This window comes from Podarcis cretensis (assembly GCF_951804945.1).
Source record: "Podarcis cretensis genome assembly, chromosome: 5".
NCBI lineage: Eukaryota > Metazoa > Chordata > Lepidosauria > Squamata > Lacertidae > Podarcis > Podarcis cretensis.
In genome coordinates this window covers 19,685,768-19,706,130 of record NC_137174.1, presented here as the reverse complement: position 1 = coordinate 19,706,130, position 20,363 = coordinate 19,685,768, and the positions used below count along the sequence as shown (strand labels likewise).

The following is a 20,363-nucleotide window of genomic DNA, read 5'->3' as shown; positions in this document are numbered from 1 at the left end:
TGCAACGCTGGCCAAAATCCATGGTTAGGGAAATTGGCCGATGAATGCAGTTGAAGAAATCTCCACTTGGCTCTTCACTTCCTAGAGCAGGGAAACATAACCTGGGACAGCTGGTTTAGCGTTACGTATGAACCAGTACTCATGGTTTGTTGGAAAGAAATAAACCATAAGCTCTGGTTCACATGTTAACACTAAACCAGCTGCTCCTGGGTTTGTTTCCCCACTCCAGGAAGAGAGGAGAGGCTTGTGCGTTGGCTCATCTCCCCAAGTATAATTCCTGGCCACCAATACATCTGAACATGGCCATTCCACACAGATCAGAAATATAAGAAATAATTTACTAAATAAGAGGAATTCAGCTATGTGGAATCCAAAGAGGCTGAGGTTCAAGTTTGATCAGAACACATACTCATGCACTTCACATCAGTGCCTGGTGCAAACGTAGCAGAATTATAGCCAAGCTTTTGAAGATGCTTGGATTTCTATCGCTCTTCCCTGCATATAAAATGCAGCTATTTCCCCTACTTAGCAGCAGGCATTCCAGTTACACCACCGATCACAGTAACTAATGCTGTGTGTGCTCTTGCAGGGCAAAGGCCTGCATGGGACTCACCTGTGTGAAAGGGAGGGTTTCATGGAGCTCATGGGCGGCTGCATGGGGAGCTTCCCAGGAGGGTCGTTTTGCCGACTTTTCTGGTGACGCAGCAGCAAGAGTCGTCCCAGCTCCTCACACCACGACGAGAGCAGCGCTGGAAACAAAATCACAAAAGCGATTGGAAGAATGAATTCTGCATCACACACACAGATGGATAAAAATATTGTTTAGATATTCACCAATATAATGCTTACAATAAAAACAAAAAGCAACTCATCACCCTGACCATTGGCCAGTGGCGTAGTGTGGGTTCTCAGCACCCGGGGCAAGGCAAGTAATTTGCGCCCCCTAACCCATGGATTTTAGTAGGGGCAGAGAGCTACGAGTGCGAGCGCGCCCCCCCAGATGTTGCGCCCGGTGCAGCCGGCCCCCCCTGCACCCCCCACGCTACGCCACTGCCATTGGCTATAGTAGCAGGGGCTGATGGGAGCTGGAATTTAAGATCATCTGGAGTGCCACAGGTTCATCTCTGATATAAACTGTTTTATTAAACTTTATCCTGAAGTATTCTGCTGTAATTTCATTTGCCTTGGTGATTAAAACCGTCTTGGTCCACCAAAATTGTGTACCATAAGCCTCTTCTTCCTTCATTTCTGTCCTTTCTAGCCTTACCACTTTATTTGAAATCAGAATAGTCTCCAGTTAATATTTAAAGCAATTTTTAAAATGCAAGGCCTTATTTTAGTGTTTAGCACCCTGAGAAATGACTTTTCAGCATGAAAGGAAGGCTTTGGCAACTCCTCAGATACTCCTCCCCCACCCCCATTTTCCATTTTCTTGCCAGCTACATGGTCCCAGACCCCCCAGAGATCATGTAGTCAGCATGATGATGTCACAAACCCAGACAAACAGATTTGGATATGAGAAAATGCCACCATGCCCACTGATTAAGAAGTTAAGAAACTTTGATCTCAATAGTTGCTGGTCCCTAGTTTAAAAATGGGTAGATATAACATCTGAAGGGGTTGCTCAGTGAGGAAGCTCACTGTTTTTTCTTTCTTTTAGAATTTCTCTATCCCCTCTGCACTTTTAGTGATTAATCCCTTAAAGACATCATGCACACTATGCTCTGGACTAATGCATTCTAAGCAGAGAGAACTACTGTGAGCTCCTTCTCTCTATTAGCCAAAGAATCTGTCAACAAGCATTTGATCAAATTGTGCTCACCCTTTATCCCTGGCACATTATTACTAATGTGCCAGCAACAAAGGGTACTCGCCCTCCCTCTTTCCCCTCTCTTTTATGTTGCCTGGAGATAACAATCACTATCTAACATTACACTGTGGCCACTTGAGTTCTGAGGGGGAAAGCAGGGGGAGAAATGAACAAAGTGTTCTGGAAAAACTGTAAATGCAGCCAGTGTTGGCATAAAAGCAAATGCAGAGCACCTCCACACAAGCTGAACGCAATTACGGTGGTGTCGAATGGAAACCATCCATCTTAAGTGTAGCTTTGATGCAAGGGGTGAGTTGTTCCTCAAATGTGAGCATATAATGCTCTCGACAAATAAAGATAAAAGGAGGAAGCAGTCTAATGATTCTGTGACATGAATCTGCAAAGGAGTGCCAGTAAACCTGCTTTGCAGTGGGAGACAGACAAGGGGAGAAGCAGGAGGAGTGGCAACAGCAGAATACCACCTGTTTAGCTGAAAGAATGTTTCCCCTCACCCAGCGTAATCAAGGTGAGATCAATATCCATGAAAGTAAATATCTGATTCATATATGTTGCAGCTGTGAAACATCACAGCATGGCCCTCCTTTAGGTAGATGCGTCATACATCTGTGTTTGTGGTAGGTGGCTGTTTGGGTTTTGTTAAAGGAAGAATTTCAAGGAAGAGAGATATTGAAATTACTCATTGTCATCTTTTACTTCTGGGATTTCTGGACATTTGTATGAAGGCAGAAATATTATGACACCCATGGTGGGGGGAAATGGCCTCCATGTGTTAGCAAAGTCTCAATCCTGGAGTACAAGTACTTTGGGAAGTTCTCCTGCACAAGCATCACAGAAATCAACAGGAGCTCTGCATGATCTCCCACTCTGCTGTCCTTCAATGCAACATGAAGCACATGCCTCTCAACTTAACTGGTGTTATTTTATTTTTAATACTCATAAATTGCCTCTCCATGTTAACTATGAGCCCATAGTTATGCCGAGGCATTAAAAGCACACTGAAAACAGCTAAAACGAACAAATCAGAAGTGCATTTAAATGCAACAACTCCAAAAACTGAGTTTCTCAGTTACACTAATCCCCAGCAAAGACTGAAGGAGGCCAGCCTCTCCACAGAGGGCAACAACCAAGGCAACAGTATCCTGTGCTCTCATTGGCTAGTGTTTCTCGGTTTTTGGCAGGTGTACTAGTTAGAGACAGAAGGGAACCTTGGCCCCCAGAATTCAACCCACGTGATTATTCCTCCAAAGCACCTTTATTTCTTGCCTGCTCCCTGGTTATAATTACAATTTCGTTTATCAACAACAAAATGGTCCAAAGCCACAAGTCTCTTTTAAAATGTGTGTGTGTGTGTGTGTGTGTGTGTGTGTGTGTGTGTGTGTGTTGATTACACAGCAATAATGAGGGGACATAAAACAGTAACTGCAACAATGCTCTTAAAAAGTCCTGAACGTATCTAACAGTGGGACTGAAAACCCTGCAAATAATCTTTTCCCCTACTGAAATGTGAAATGGTGTCGTTATTGCTCTTTTCCACCTCCTCCAAAGTCTTTGTGACTGAACATTAAATGAGCATAGACCGGAAACAAAAGCATATCCTATCTTCTCCCACTGCCGCAGAAGAATGACAGGGAGGAAACGTAAGAGTTTCCAGACCACTCTCTGCTACAGAAGCCTACCTCCACTGTACCAGGCTGCATGTGGCCCAGGAAAATTGAATACACACAGGCCACCCACAAACCCATCTGGTGCAGCTGGATTTTGGAGAACATGACCATGCTCTGCCCATTCCAGTAAGATGAAACAAACAGAAAATTAATTTGCAGATTACTCTATTCATCTTTAGCATGCTTTAGCTGCCGCTTTTTAGGCCCCAACTGTATTTAGGCACATCTCATCTCATTGAAACTCAAAGCACGAGAAACTCAGTATCACACTATAATGAACAGATAAAGCAGCAAGCACAAAGGACAGCCGCAGATGGTGCCAACAGTCAGTTTCTCCTTCTCACACAGATCAGCCAAGCAGCTGCGTTCCCCCCTCCCCCCCTTTATAAAACAGGAGCACAGATTTTACAGATGGACCCTCTCAGCTCTACTTTCTGCTGCAGTTTAATGCCTGGATTTCAGCCCATTGCTACGCTGCATTGCTTTCAGCATTGCAGAACTGAACATTAAGAACCATCTCCCTCTTGACTTCCTTCCCTTAAATGAAGAAAGTTGTCCTTTTGGCTGAAGCACTCAAAGACAGCCTGATCTCCACCCCACCCCACTGGCCACCCCAATCCTTCAGCCACCAAGGCTTCCCCTGTACGTCACAGGACAGGGAAAGGCTGACAGTTTTAAAACAGTCCTACAATAAATAATCCGCAAGGCTGATGGGCACAAGAGGTGGCCAATTTTTCACTGGATAAAAACTCAAGACATGGTCAAACTTGGCATGCTAACTGATGGTTCTGGATAAGTGTTTCATTTTGGGGGAATTAAGAAAGAAAACAGAGCTTATTTGTGTACAAACATCTACTCTATGCAACATTAAATATTGACAGTTGAGACCTGCTTGTCAAACAGATGAAAAGGGGAGCAATCGGTGGAGAGATTAAATACCCTAATCTATTTTGTGCCTAAACAGGTACAATCTTCAGTCAAGCAAGAAAGAATCTAGAGGTTCATCACCCTGTCTAGAAAAGTGGAAGGATCGGACAGTACAGGTTTTAATGGATTGTGCCACATATTGCATAATGCTCCTGCATACAGAAAACAAGAAGCCCACAGAGGAGACTAGGCCAGAACCCTCCTCTCTGATAGATGGCAAGAATTATAATTCAAATCTACAATTCCCCACCTCAAGACCGAAGTAGTATTGAACCACAAGAGCTCCGTGCTCGGAATGAACAAAAATTCTAAACTGCACCTGAAAATATTTCCCACAGGATAGTACAGTAGTCAGCTAAGTTTTACTCAGTGCAGATATATTGAAATTAGTGAGCCCAATTTAGTTGATTACCACCCATCATTCTGGGGTGAACTAAAGATGAATTAAATTCATTTTGGGACAAAACTTTGAATGATTTCTAGTTCATCTTCCAGTTCATCCCCCCCCCACCCTTTATAGTATTATAGTTCCAATACTCTGTTTATATTAGGGCTATTAACTAATCAAATAATGTTTATCTTATTATTCACCTATCTTTTAACCAAATTAAAATAGTTTAAAAATGTAAATAAATTTGCATATTACCCCAAACCTCAACATATGTGCCCTTTTGATATTAAAAGAAGTGTAAGACAATTGACAATTTAATACACAACTATAACCACTGTAATTTCCAATTACAGTAAGCAAAATAGTTCGGAAAAATAGAAACAAGGGCCTTCTTAAACTACAATCCCACCAATGAAAACCTGCCCTTCTTGTTAAATTTTTCCTGAGCAATTAATCAAGCTTGACATGATTGATCTACTAACTAAAGCTTGAAACCTTCTTTTTTAGAGATCTTTAAACAAGGGTGTGGTTCCCCAGTGACCATTCCTTCCTTTCAAAATGAATACTTCAAAATGAAGAGCTTACATCTGTCTTCATGCTTATTTTATGAAACAAAACAATGGGGGCAGTTAATGCCTTCAAATCAGGAGATTTAATAATAGATAGGGCCAATAAATTCCCCCCCTTTTGGGGGGGGGAGGCAGGACCCAGGATGAATGGCAAAGAGGCTCAGTGACCAGAAGTTACTGCTAAATTTGCTAATGTGCGTCAAGCTAACACAACACATGTGACTATTGATTCTGGAACCATCAGGCATAGCTGCTGCGCTGCAAAACGCTGTGGTAAGCATCTATGAGAGACTAAATGAACGAACGGACTCCCTGGAAAGTGAAATACAGAGGCTCATGGTGCTAATCTATTTACCCATTATGATACCCTAGTATTAGTTACAGTTTATCACCTCAGTAAATTACCGCCTCTTGTTAAGAAACGTGCTTCAAGGTGCGACAAACTGTTATTTATAGGCGTACACTATATTTACAGCTAGAAAGGCAGGTGAGGAAGGGGCAGGACAGCAGCTCAGTCATTTCAATGCCTTTTGCTTCCCAGGAGACAGCGGGGAAAGCACAATAGGATTACAGCTTCTTGCTGCGGTTAAGCTGCAGCAAGAGTTCAATAGGCAGCAGCGCAGCACTATTTCCTTCTTGGCTGCTCCAGGAAATCTTTAAAGAAGATGCAAGGTTTGGTTGTGATAAATGCATCTCTGCATTGATTGCTTTTCATTCACAGCAAGTAGAGCCATCCAATGCTAATGGATGCACTGTTATAGGCAAAACAAACCAATAAATGCTTCCACACACCCCCTTTAATGGCACCTTTTACAGATGTGCAATTCGGCATACTGCACAGTGTACTTCATTCCATGGAAGATTGCTGAGCAGTTGCAGAAACGGTTCACACAGTTGCTGCATCACTGCGAAAACTTAAATCCTGTTTACAAAGAGAGAAAACAGAGCAGCTTGGGCAAAAGAGCGCTGTCTTGGCCACAAAATAGTTGCAACGTTTTAAGTGCGATACTGGAAAAATTCAAAAGACACTGTCCGCCAGGCACGAATTTCAAATAGCTATGCAACAAAACATTATTTATTTAACTTTCATCTTTATTATCTACCCCTTCCTCTGAGGATCACAGAGTTATGGGGTTATACCTGGATGTATGGCAGCCCTACAGAATGCCAGTTATGAGTTTATATTATATAAACTGGATTGCCATTGTCCAGAGAAGCCAAAGTGGTGCCCTTCAGATACTGTCTGACTCCAACTCCCATCAGCCTCAGCCACTGTGCTCAGCTGTCGTGTAGCATGGGAGCTGTCGTCCAACAACAATGGGTGAGCACTGTGTTACCCCTGCCATACCCTACTGCCAAGAGGTCAGGAAACCTGGCAGACACCTCTGGACCCTAGCCCACTGCCCCACCCCACCCCACCCCTCCCATCTACTAACACTACTGATGCTCAGCCTGGGTTCTCAGCCACATAGCCGCTTGCTGGCTGTCCCAGACAGAATTTAGAGTCTAATGTTAGACTCTAATCTATATCTAGACCCTTAAGTAAATCATTGTTGGATGTAGTTTCAAAAGATACTGAACAGCCAGGACTCCTGCAGTGCTTGAAGTGAATGAAATGGCAGGTGCTCAGCACCTTTAAACCACAAGCCAATTTTCTGTAAGCACCAATATGGATTTAAGAGCTTAACGGCACACACATGGATTTCAAAATTTGCTCTGTCTTCAGAAGATTACTTATATATATTACAATGGCAGAAGGGAAAGGGAGAAGGGAAAGTCTAATAATGGCCTTTGATATGAATTTTCCAGAGAAGTATTCCATAAACACAACAATTGTATATGGCAACAATTATTAATACACTTCTTCTTTGAAATGTGAAAATACAATGGGGGTGCATTAATTCCTATTAATTCAGAAGCATAAGAGTTCAAACGGGGAAGGGGACAAGTGTTCTATTGCCAAATTCATTTTCTGAAGCATCCAGGCCTCAGCCTCTCTGACCTGAGCAAACCTTTGCCTCAGACTCTCTCAAAAACATAAAATGTTTGCTCTCCCTGTCAATTCATGGACCAACAAGGACAGAATCAGGCAGCTTACTCCCATAGTCTCCAATTCCCATTTCAGTACACAGATCCTATTTGACACCACCTGGATGGGATGGCCTCAACATGCTCCCACTCCTTCTCTGAAATGGGAGTTTGAGTTGAGGCAGAAAGTAGCCCATATTTGATGGGGAATTTCCCTTGATGCCATATGGCAGGCACAATTAACAGTTTTCTGGCCTGAGGGTAACATGCGCTCAGAGGGATGTATTTGAGCAGTGTGTATATCAGACCAATACACACTCTTTCACACACAAACTTGTCACATGCACATACATAATGGGCACACACACAGGAACTGATTCATACATATCTTCAGAGGAGGAAGACAATTACCCACTCAAATGATAAATCTGATGGCTGGGGAGGGGGCTCCACCCACTCCTGCACTGTCTACTTTTCCCTTCCTTTTTACAACTGATGCCCAAATTGGGGGGGGGGGGTTCACCATTCTTATTCCTAACATCTTTTCTTAGAGCACCCTTACCCAACCCAGTGCTCTCTAAATCATGGGCAGGCAAACTAAGGCCCAGATCCAGCCCAATCACCTTCTAAATTCGGCCCGCGGACGGTCTGGGAATCAGCGTGTTTTTACATGAGTAGAATGTGTCCTTTTATTTAAAATGCATCTCTGGGTTATTTGTGGGGCATAGGAATTCATTCATATTTCCCCCAAAAAATAAAATCTGGCCCCCCACAAGGTCTGAGGGACAGTGGACCAGCCCCCTGCTGAAAAAGTTTGCTGACCCCTGCTCTAAATGTTCAGACTACAACCCCCATCAGCAGATTTGACAGCAGTGCTGGCTGGGGCTTCTGGAAGCTATACCTGATGGAGTGCACCAGGCTGAGAAAGGCTGCTTTTGAAGCTGCTGACTGCAGCATTTACTGGGTATTGTGTAAAATCTCATCATGTGCTGCTTCATACACAGCCAGAACAGAAAAGAAGACAATTGATTTCTTGGGCAGCTCTGTTAACGCCCCCCCCCCCTCTCTAATTGACATGGCATCTCAATCATTGGGGGGAAAGTGTGTACCTCTGAAAGATACAGATTCAGAGAAAGAGGTGAGATAGGAAGGCAGCATTGAAGAATGCAGAAAGGATTCCACATGCTTTAAACTGCAGGACTCAACATCTTCCTCCTCCTTTAGATTCTGAGGTAGGTGCCGGGTCAGCAAATACAGACATCAAGAGCTTTGAAATTACTTAACAAGGCCAATATTTCAATGGAAGGTGCTGGTGCCTTCTAATTCAGGGATGTGTGGATAAGAGACTCAGATCCCATTATTAAGAAGGAAAATATGGAGGAGAAACATAATTTTTACCATTAATTGCTGCCACAGTGCTTGACCCAGATGTACTTTTTAAAATATCCCTGGCCTGTTTCAAACCATCAGTGACATCAACAGAGTCAAAGCCCCTTCCCTCCGAACTGCACAAAGCAACCCAGTTTATTTTGGTTTTTTTAAACATAGGCACACAAAATCTGAAGGAGCTTCTTCACAGCCAATGGTACTATGGGCCTTTGGTAACCTATGAATTTGAGATGTGAATCAGAAGAAGTTGGAACATACATAATCAGTAATTGATTTGTGCTTTTATACATTTATATTCCAACACCCAGTTTCACTTATATTTAGATTGTGAGGCTGGTCAGTGAGGTTCCTGGAATCATGGGAGAGAGGGCAATAAGGTATTAATCCAACCAGCGCAGTATTGTCAACTAGGACTGTTACCAGCTCTCCAATTCTCCAGACATGGGTCTTTTCCTGCCGCACCTGAAAGATGCCAGGAATTGAACATGGAACCTTTTTCATGCAAAGCATGTACCGTATTTTTTGCTCTATAAGACTCACTTTTTCCCTTCTAAAAAGTAAGGGGAAATGTGTGTGCATCTTATGGAGTGAATGCAGGCTGTGCAGCTATCCCAGAAGCCAGAACAGCAAGAGGGATTGCTGCTTTCACTGCGCAGCGATCCCTCTTGCTGTTCTGGCTTCTGGGATTCAGAATATTTTTTTTCTTGTTTTCCTCCTCTAAAAACTAGGTGAGTCTTGTGGTCTGGTGCATCTTATAGAGCGAAAAATACGGTAATCTATTACTGAGCCGCCCCCCAAACATATAACCCACATGTACACCAATCATCCTTTTTTTTAAAAAAAGGCCTGGTGGTAAACAGTGCCATTCTTGTAGGCAGTGTTGCATGGTAACTGGCATTAACAATCTGGCACTCAATAGCAGTTAACATGGCATATACAGTGTCCATATTAGCCAAGCTGAATAATTAGAACCAGACAGGCTGTTGGCAGCAAATGCAGGATGCTTGCCGAAGTTTCAAAGCATCCCTAATTAGGAGGCAGAGCAGATAATGAAAGACACAACTCAGCCAAGTACAGGATCTTAGATAATTATTATACCCAACAAAGGAGATAGCAAATGTAAGAAAGAGACCATATGCACACGTATGTATTTCTACCAAAATATCACGGAAAGAAATAGTGTGGCAGATAAAACCTGCAAAGTATTACCAGTATGAACAGGGAGTAGACATGTAGAAGACAAGCCATGCCATTAGGCAAGAAACATAGGATGGTTTGTTTACGTTTGGAGGGCTAGTCCCATACAAATTAGGTATCAATAGTTGAAACAATAAAATATGGGGTGAAACTGGGGCATAAATAATGTAAATGACTGTCCTGATAGGTTAAAGAATTCATCAAGGGACTTGAACCTGGCATTACCTGGAAGCTGAACCTGTTGTGGGCATTCCAAACAAGGAATGCCTTAGTAGATCACCTAGTCAGCAGAGGAACTAAGATAAGACAGGTCACCTAACCAACAGAGGGTCTAGGAAAAGAAGAAAGCACAGCAGGAGATTCCATGTCCAAATAAATGCCTGCTCTCCTTGTGCCCTCCTGAGGGTGAGAGAGAGAGAGAGAGAGAGAGAGAGAGAGAAAGCCCAAAGCCCACACCAAATCTCACATGAGGGGAAAATTCCAGGAATAAAGGAATATCTAGAGACCCAGAAAGAGAATCCTAGGATGGAGTTACAAGTCTGGTGGCAAAGCTGGATTGCTAGTCCCATGTCTACTGTCAAGCAGGCAAAATGGGATCAGACAGGTAAGAGGGTGGTCATTTTCCTCTGCAACCCACCCCTCTCATCCACTGCCCCCCCCAATTTCCTGGGGTTCCAAATGTGTTTACTGTCCTGGGGTTCCAAATGTGTTTACTGGGCAAATGGGAGGGAACAGCTATGGGGGAGGTTGCAGGAGAAAAATAGCAGACGAGAAAAGGAAATCCTATATTTGACAGCACGAATCTAGTTTGAACCCAAGGCTTCATTAACATATAACCTGGGATCCTTGGTTGCTCCCACAACGGGGAGAGTCTGTGTAGAAGCTTCCACCCACATGGTTCTGCTAATAAAGAGATTTTAACAAAATGCACACAAGTGACACCTGACCCTTTATACAACACCTGACCAGAGACAGAGCAACTACAGAAGAGGGAACTACAGTGGTACCTCGGGTTACATATGCTTCAGGTTACAGACTCTGCTAACCCAGAAATAGTACCTCGGGTTAAGAACTTTGCTTCAGGATGAGAACAGAAATCGTGCTCCAGCAGCAGGGCGGCAGCAGGAGGCCCCATTAGCTAAAGTGGTGCTTCAGGTTAAGAACAGTTTCAGGTTAAGAACGGACCTCCGGAACGAATTAAGTATTTAACCCGAGGTACCACTGTAGATGATTGGTGGTAACCATAGGATTCTTTTCCCCAGGCTGCTGCTTTTCTTTTGCAATCCAATCTCCCCCCCCCCTCACTGCTTTACAAATATATTTTTAAAAATCTCTACAGCTTAATTTGTCGAACAAAAAATTTGCTCCCCCTGGAATAAGAATTTTAATTTGAGAACATGGCCTACAAGAGCACAATAGCTTAAGGCACTTGCTGAGGAAATATTCTTATTTGCTAACATTTAAATAGGCTTGGGACGCAGGTGGCACTGTGGGTTAAAGCCTCAGCGCCTAGGGCTTGCCGATCGAAAGGTCGGCGGTTCGAATCCCTGCGGCGGGGTGCGCTCCCGCTGCTCGGTCCCAGCGCCTGCCAACCTAGCAGTTCGAAAGCACCTCCGGGTGCAAGTAGATAAATAGGGACCGCTGACTTCCGGTCGGCGCCAGCGCTTAATGGCGGTCCGAGCCTCGAGCTCCGAGGCAGGACTGCTCCGTTAGTTCGGGTCTCACCCGCTACGGCAAGCGGGGGACCCCTAAAATCACAGGCGCGGAGCCTGTGAACAAAGGAGATTCGGTGGGCACCTTTTGCGCCCCCCGGTACTGTGAGGGAGCCTTTTTAAAGGCTTCTGAGCGGCATCGGGGTAAGCGCGGTGCTGAGAGTCGTCACCCAGCTAGCGGAGTGAAGCCGCGTCGCCATGAGCGGAGAGCGCCGATTCCTTCCTGCAATTGGAATTTGACTACAACACCCGTGAGTAAGATTGAAAAAGTAACGGGACATTAAAAAAAAAAAAAAAAATTTGGCTGAAAACGGGAAAGGCAAAAATTAAGGAAGTCTGCCTCCCCGGAACTGCAGAAGAGATAAAGCAACGAAAATCAAGCTGCACTTAAAGGGAATCTTTCTAATTTTTTTAAGCTGTCAAACTGACATCGGACTTAAAACCTCCCCCCAGATTGGCAGGAGAAGGGGGGAAGGGATTGGAACGTTGTTAACCTGCTGGAAAATTAATGGAAAATTAAGACCTTCCATTGCCAAATCCCCCGGGGTCGGGCTGCCCAAACAAGACACCGGGACGTGAACTGTCAAACTTTGAGAAGTGGGGACTTGTTTCTAACAAAGTTACCGGACCTTAGACGTACCTTGTTGCATTTTGGCCACATAGAAAATAGAGACATTACAATTTGGATATTGGAAACTTCTGGCTACTGTTATACTTCCTTGCCTCTTTGTTTTCTTCTATCTTTGCCATTTGGATACAATTGAATGCTCCCTCTAGAGGGTTCTATGTGAAACTGTTGCACTTGGAAAAGTAACAGTGGGATTTTCCACTTGGGAATCAACTCTGTGAAAACGACCTTGAGGATATGAGTGCCCCTACAGAAGAGATAGTAACAAGGCAGAAAGCAAAACAATCTCACAAGAAAAGGGGCTCTATATCAGGAACTGCAGCTGTGCAGGAAAAAAACACCAGCTTCTATGGATCCTATGACTCAGGCACTACTTAAAATAAATCAATCCCTGGAAGCATTGACAAAGCTATCGACAGAGAATTCTAAAAAATTAACAGAGTTGACAACAAGGTTGGATGTGAATACAGCTAGTGTTAAATCGAACACAGATTCTATAAATAGATTAATTCAGGAAAATTCAGAAACACGAAAGATTGCAGAAAGTGCAAAAACAACGGCTGAAGAGACAAGGGAAAAGTTTGGGCCTATTATTAAAAAAGTGAATGAGCATGATGCAGCCCTCTCCTTACTGGAACTTCAACGTAAAGAGAAGAACTTAAAATTTAGATTGGTGCCTGAAGGGGAAGGGGACAACCTTGTGAAATTTCTTACAGAGAACATCATAACTTTTTGGCAGGAGGAATGGGAGGAAGATGAGGAACTTGAGATAATATCAGCCTTTCGACTGGGTAGAAGGCAGGATAAAAAACCAAGGGACTGTCTAATTACACTGAGATCAAAAGAAGAAAGAGATAGAATATTGAATTTGCATTATCAAAAGGCATTGGTGATCCAAAATTGTCAGATACAGATTTTTAAGGACATTCCTAAATACATTCTAGAGGTGAGAACATATTACAAAAGCTTAGTAGACCTGCTGAAGAAAAATACTATACCATTCAGATGGGAGTTTCCACAAGGATTGTCCTTTAACTTCAAAGGAAGGAAGATTAAAATAAAAACAATTCAGGACAAAGAACAATTTCTGGAGAAGTACCTGGAGGATCTGCAGAAAGGAACCGTGGAGGAGAGGGAACCACCTGATATAGCAAATTTGTCATTTGGACTTTCACTACCACCATTGGAGGAAGAGCAGAAGCTTGGAGCAGTTGGAGGAACAGCTACCTAAATACAAAATGTCTCTGCAACTCCTTAGTTGGAACTGTAACGGTTTGAACCTTCCTCGGAAAAGAAGACAGGTTTTTCACATTTTGAAGAAAGAACAATTAGACATAATATGTTTGCAAGAAACCCATATTGCCAGGATACATAGGAAATTACTGATAAATAAGAGACTTGGTCAAGAATTTATCTCATCAGATAAAGTAAAGAAAAGAGGTGTGGTGATCTATGCAAAGGAAAAGTTGGCTCCAAAATTGATATTTAAAGATGAACAAGGAAGATACCTGGCAATTGAAATACAAATTCAAGGAGAAAAGATATTAATTGTGGGAGTTTATGCCCCAAATGAAGGGAAGGCCGAATTCTTTAGGAAGTTGCATGAGACATTAGTTGACTTTTTAGATTATAAAATCCTAATGATGGGAGACATGAATGGAGTTGTCTCAACAAACATGGATAAAGCACAGAGACAAGTGATTTCAAAAGAAGGGAGACTACCAAAGATCTTTTTTGAAATGACTGAAACAATGGACTTGATTGACATTTGGAGAATAAAGAACCCTCTAGAGAGAGAGGGAACTTTCTTCTCTGAAGCAAAAATGACATGGACAAGAATAGACCAAATCTGGATTTCCAGCAGTCTGGCGCCAAGAACAAAAAAAGTAGAAATATGCCCAAAAACGTGCTCCGACCATAATGCGGTGAAGATGGAGATGAAACTAACAACAACTGGATCCTTTAGATGGAGAATGAATGACACCCTATTTAAGGATGAAGAGATTCACAAGAAGGCCCTTAAAACATTAAAAGATTACTTTGAGATCAACAGGAAAACAGATGTGGAAAAAAGAATAATTTGGGACGCAAGCAAAGCCGTGATGCGAGGTTTCCTGATTCAACAAAATTCTATTAAGAGGAAGCAACAAAATGAGAAGAAAGAAAAAATTTTAGAAAAAATAAAAGAAGGAGAGAAGAAGTTGAGGTCTAAACCAAAATCCCATGAGATTTTGAGAGAAATAAAGTTCTATCAGATGCAGTATATGGAGCTTATGAACCAACAAATAGAATGGAAGATAAGGCAAATGAGACAAAGAACTTTTGAATCAGCGGATAAATGTGGGAAACTTCTGTCATGGCAATTGAAAAAAAGGCAGAAAATGAACACTGTAACAAGTTTAGAAATGGAAGGAAAAATTATCCATAAACCCAATGAGATCAACAATTGTTTTCAAAGCTTCTTTAAGAAATTGTATGCACAAGGGCCAATCAACGAGCAAGAAATAGAAGAATTCATCAGAAAATATGGTTTACCAAAAATCTCAGAACAAAGTAAAAGGATCTTAAATGAAGAAATAACAGAACAAGAAATAGAGGGTGCCATTCAAAATATGAAATTGGGAAAATCACCAGGACCAGATGGCCTAACGGCCAAATACTACAAAATGTTGAAAGAATGGCTGACACAACCATTGAAGGAAGTTTGCAATGAAATTTTGAAGGGGAAAAAGGCACCTGAATCGTGGAAAGAGGCCTTCATCTCACTTATACCGAAAACAGAGACTGAGAAGAACCAGGTTAAAAACTACCGCCCTATATCTTTACTCAATGTGGATTACAAAATTTTTGCAGACATTTTGGCAAAAAGATTGAAAAGAGTTTTAGCAGAAGAGATTCATAAGGACCAAACAGGCTTTCTCCCAGGCAGACATATGTCAGACAATGTGAGAAACATTATAGATATTTTGGAGCTGTTGGACGTTGACATTAACAGGAAAGCAGTTTTGATCTTTGTGGATGCAGAGAAAGCCTTTGACAACATTTGTTGGACTTTTATGAAAAAGAATCTCCAAGGGATGGGGGTAGGCCAAGGTTTTGAAAACGGTATAGGTGCAATATATTCTCAACAAAAGGCCAAATTAATTGTAAATAATGTGGTAACAGAAGAAATACCTATAGAAAAAGGTACACGACAGGGTTGCCCAATATCCCCTTTGCTTTTTATATCAGTCCTGGAGGTATTGTTAAACATGATTAGAAAGGACCAGTTGGTTAAAGGAGTTCAGGTCGGAGTTAGACATTATAAATTAAGAGCATTCGCAGATGATCTAGTATTGACTTTGCAACAGCCAGACACTAGTACTAAAAGAGTATTAGAATTAATTGATATATTTGGTCGAGTAGCAGGTTTTAAATTGAATAGACAAAAAACGAAAGTGTTGGAAAAAAATTTAACAACGGAAGAAAGAGAGAGCTTTCAGATTGAAACAGGCTTGGAAATAACAAAAAGGGTAAAATACCTGGGGGTAAATTTAACATCCAAGAATGTGAACTTATTTAAGGACAATTATGAAAAATGCTGGTCAGAAGTTAAGAAGGATTTGGAAATATGGTCAAGGTTGAAACTTTCCTTGTTAGGCCGAATTGCTACTATTAAGATGAATGTATTGCCTAGAATGTTGTTTTTATTCCAGACGCTGCAGATAGTGGACAGGATGGAGTGTTTCAAGAAGTGGCAGAAAGATATATCAAAATTTGTCTGGCAGGGCAAAAAGCCCAGAATTAAATTTAAGATTTTAACTGACGCAAAGGATAGAGGGGGGTTTGCCCTGCCGGACTTAAGACTTTATTATGAATCAGCAACTTTCTGCTGGTTGAAACACTGGCTACTTCTTGAGAACACTGACATTTTGGATCTGGAAGGGTATGACAATAGTTTTGGTTGGCATGCATACTTATGGTACGACAAGGCAAAGGTGTATAAAAGCTTTAAAAACCATATTGTAAGGAAAGCATTGTATAACGTTTGGACTAGATACAAAGATTTGTTGGAAAGTAAAACCCCTAGGTGGGTGTCACCAATGGAAGCTAGGGAAGTAAAAAAGCTTAATATGGATTCTAAATGGCCAAAATATCATGAGATTTTAGAATACGATGGTGAAAGGGTGAAACTTCAGAGTTATGAGAAATTAAAGCCTAAGGTTCGAGATTGGTTGCATTACCATCAGATAAATGAGACGTTTAAACAGGACAGGAAAATAGGATTTCAGAAAGAGAAGTCAAAATTAGAAACAGAATTGTTGGAATCCAATACTAAGAACTTATCAAAAATGTATAACTTGCTGTTAAAATGGAATACACAGGATGAAACGGTGAAATCAGCTATGATTAAATGGGCACAAGATATCGGTCATGATATTATGTTTGCTGACTGGGAACAGTTATGGACCACCGGTATTAAATTTACTGCATGTAATGCCTTAAAAGAAAATATTATGAAAATGATCTACCGGTGGTACATGACCCCAGTCAAGCTTGCAAAAATTTATCATTTGCCTAATAATAAGTGTTGGAAATGTAATGAGACTGAAGGTACTTTCTACCACCTTTGGTGGACCTGCCCAAAGGTTAAAGCTTTCTGGGAAATGATCTATAATGAAATTAAGAAGGTCCTTAAGTGGACTTTTCCTAAGAAACCAGAGGCTTTCCTCTTGGGCATGGTGGGCCAAGTGGTGTTAAGGAAGGATAGGACTTTCTTTATGTATGCCACTACAGCAGCAAGAATTTTACTGGCAAAGTATTGGAAGACGCAAGAACTACCTACTCTGGAAGAATGGCAAACAAAGGTGATTGACTTTATGGGACTGGCCGAGATGACGGGCAGAATCCGGGACCAGGGGAAAGAGACAGTGGAAGAGGACTGGAAGAATTTCAAAATATATCTTAAAAATAATTGCAAAATTGAGGAATGTTAAGATGTCAGGGGGTAAGAAGTAAAGAATTGCAGCAGTAAACAAAAAAAAAACTTAAGAAACTTTTACGAAAGGGAACTAAGACAATGGACTTAAGGGTTGCTAAAGAATTATTAAACAAGGATGCAGGGATGGGGAGGTATGGGGAAGTCAAAGAAGGAAGGGTATGAACCGATGAGCATGAAGTTATATTGTCTTACATTGTTCTTTATTATATGTGTGGAAAATTAATAAAAATTATTATAAAAAAAAAAAAAAAAGATAAATAGGGACCGCTTACCAGCGGGAAGGTAAACGGCGTTTCCGTGTGCGGCTCTGGCTCTGGCTCTGGCTCTGGCCAGAGCAGCGATGTCACGCTGGCCACGTGACCCGGAAGTGTCTCCGGACAGCGCTGGCCCCTGGCCTCTTAAGTGAGATGGGCGCACAACCCCAGAGTCTGTCAAGACTGGCCCGTACGGGCAGGGGTACCTTTACCTTTACCTTTTTAAATAGGCTTAGCTAAGCATGGTAGGAGGAGCTCATTACAAGCACTGCTACAACATTCAGTCTGACAGGATGCTATTGATTAGAATATGAGAGACATAGTAAAGCAATATAACCATTAGAGAAACAGCTCAGATATTTCAGAAGAACGATAGTGCTGCAGCTCTTGGATCTCTTTGTCAGAGCAAGAAGACGAGACTAATGATTTCAATGACTGTGCTTTCTAAAACAGAATATCGTTAATTTGATCTAGGCAAACATTGAAACACTGCACATGCTTTTTTGGAAGTGTTTTCTTTTAAAATGTTAAATATGAGAAAATGAACATTTAAATGTGAAAATGATTATCTCCTTACCTAGAAATGAGAATTTGGCCGCAAGCAAAATATACAGAAAAACTGGAGCTTCGTAAGACATGTAACACAATATAAAAGAATAGCAGGTGGGATACACTCTATTCCAACTTGTTCACGAAGGACTTTCTAGGGAGAAGCCCCAATCTGGTATAAATCTTGAGTATGTATGCACTCCTACCCCACCCTGACAAAAGCAAGCAGTGAAATGGGTTAACTGGGTTTATTTCAAGGTGGCATGTCCTGATACAAGGTTTATAAAGTCATACATGGCGTAGTGTGCAGACAAAGTAGATAGAGAGATATTACCCTCCTTTCCTCATTAAGACCAGAAAGTGATTGGTGGGAGATTTAGGACAGACAAAAGGAAGTACCTGTTCACACAGCACACAATGAATTAACAATGAATGGTGGCCAGTGCCTTTAAGCATTTGAGGGAATTCAAGGGGAACAACAATGACCTCTCTCTGCCTAACTGGTTCCTGCCTCTAGGGGGAGTAAAACCTAACCTCAAGACTTCAAAACCAGACCTTTAAATCCTGAACATCCAAAATAAATTTATACTCTACTGGGGAACAGAGTCAAACAAGATATACTGGTCCCTATAATAAATACTTATTCACCCACAAACATTAGCAAGTTATATAGTCCTAACCTTAAACACACGCACATACATGTACCTTAAACACACAACACGATAGGACATTAAGAATGATGCTGGCACATGCCGTCAAAAATATACACATTTAATAAGTTATACTTCTAGACTTCCTTGAGTGATTCAACAGAACATATTAGATGCCTCCCATGAGCATCCTTTATTTCATTTAAGGATGAGAGGGGAATTATTATTGCAGATCAGAAGTTGTAGAACAGTTAGAAAATTAAATAGAAAAGAAAATGACCAGTAATCTTCAAGACAGGCAAAATCACAAAGTGATCATTCTGGAACCTGAATTTTCATTTATCCATCTGCTTCATAAGCCTACCACATCTTAAAGATGGGTAACTACATACTTTACATTATTCTCCCACCTTCTCTTCTTTCTCTCAAATAAAATAGGCAAGACACATACAAAAATCCACCCCAATACCACCCAAGTATCAATCATGAAAACCCAGCCAAAGGTATTCATATTCTATAAGCTATAGATAGGTGAAAGAATAGTCTGCTAGCGTGTTCTGGAGACTTATAAAGGGGTTTGAACCGTCTCTTTTCCCCAAGCTGGTCCAGGACACAAATTTCCTTCTAAGTCAGAGCTTTCCAAACCTTTCATGTTGGTAACACACTTTTTCGACATGCATCATTTCCACGACACAGTAGTTCAGTTTTACTACCAAACCAGAGGTGAAACCAACCCCTTTCCAGCCCTGAAAGGAGCATGGGGAGCGTTCGCATAACACACCTACACACTGCAGCCGACATACAGTTTGGAAAGCTCTGTTCTTTTCATTTATTTCTTTTCATTTATTTATTTATTTATATTTTAACTTATCTTTCAATTACAATTTTGGGACACGAAGGGTGCTTAGAAAATTTCCAGTTTATATACAATTTTAAACAAGGTTTAAACACAGACTGTGCGAGCCTATACCAGTTTACTCAGAAGTAAGTCCCACCTAATTCAATGGGGCTTACTCCTAAGTAATCTTAACGTTTTAGCATCCTAATACCTCAGCATCCTAACATCATGTTCAAATCCTGGTATTTCTATCTCATTCTGATGCTTGCACCATGTGCTAATTAAACCCCTTTTCAGATTGGCTGTCCACTTCCCATAGCTTCTATATGCATTTTCCCTTGTCATTCATTTACTCTGTTCTAAGTAACAATGTAGAAGATTTATCCATTACTTGACTGAATGCCTGATTGCCCCTCTCCGTCACTTAATTTCCGCCATTGCTATCTTCCACCCCACCACAGACTCTCTGTCTATTTATTTGATTCGTTTGTAAGCTGGTGTAGGTATTACTTTAGGATCCGTATTCTGTTGGAGTAACTGGACATGAGAAGGAGTTAATTTCCTTCATGTACGTAAATCACCCCAGGTGCAAGGTGAGCCAAGCCATTGCTTTGGTAACAGCTCAGTGCCCTGACTATATCTGTGGTTAATGCATGCCAGCTCAGCACTGTCTGTTGGTCTGCTGTTTGTCCGTCTCTGTGTTAGTCAGTTACTTTGTATTGTATGCATCTGTATCTGTAAACCCCACAAGCTGT

At 41.6% G+C, this 20,363-nt stretch overlaps 1 protein-coding gene across 13 annotated transcripts in view; it reads right to left on the bottom strand.

Moving 5' to 3' along the window:
• Positions 1 to 20,363, bottom strand: part of ZMIZ1 (zinc finger MIZ-type containing 1) — a 383,046-nt gene that overhangs the window by 53,173 nt on the left and 309,510 nt on the right. For all 13 annotated transcript variants that reach the window (XM_079977006.1, XM_079977001.1, XM_079977009.1 and 10 more), the window contains one exon: positions 614 to 749. In XM_079977006.1, the coding sequence (XP_079833132.1) occupies positions 614 to 749 (136 nt within the window). The remainder of the gene's footprint in view (positions 1 to 613; positions 750 to 20,363) is intronic.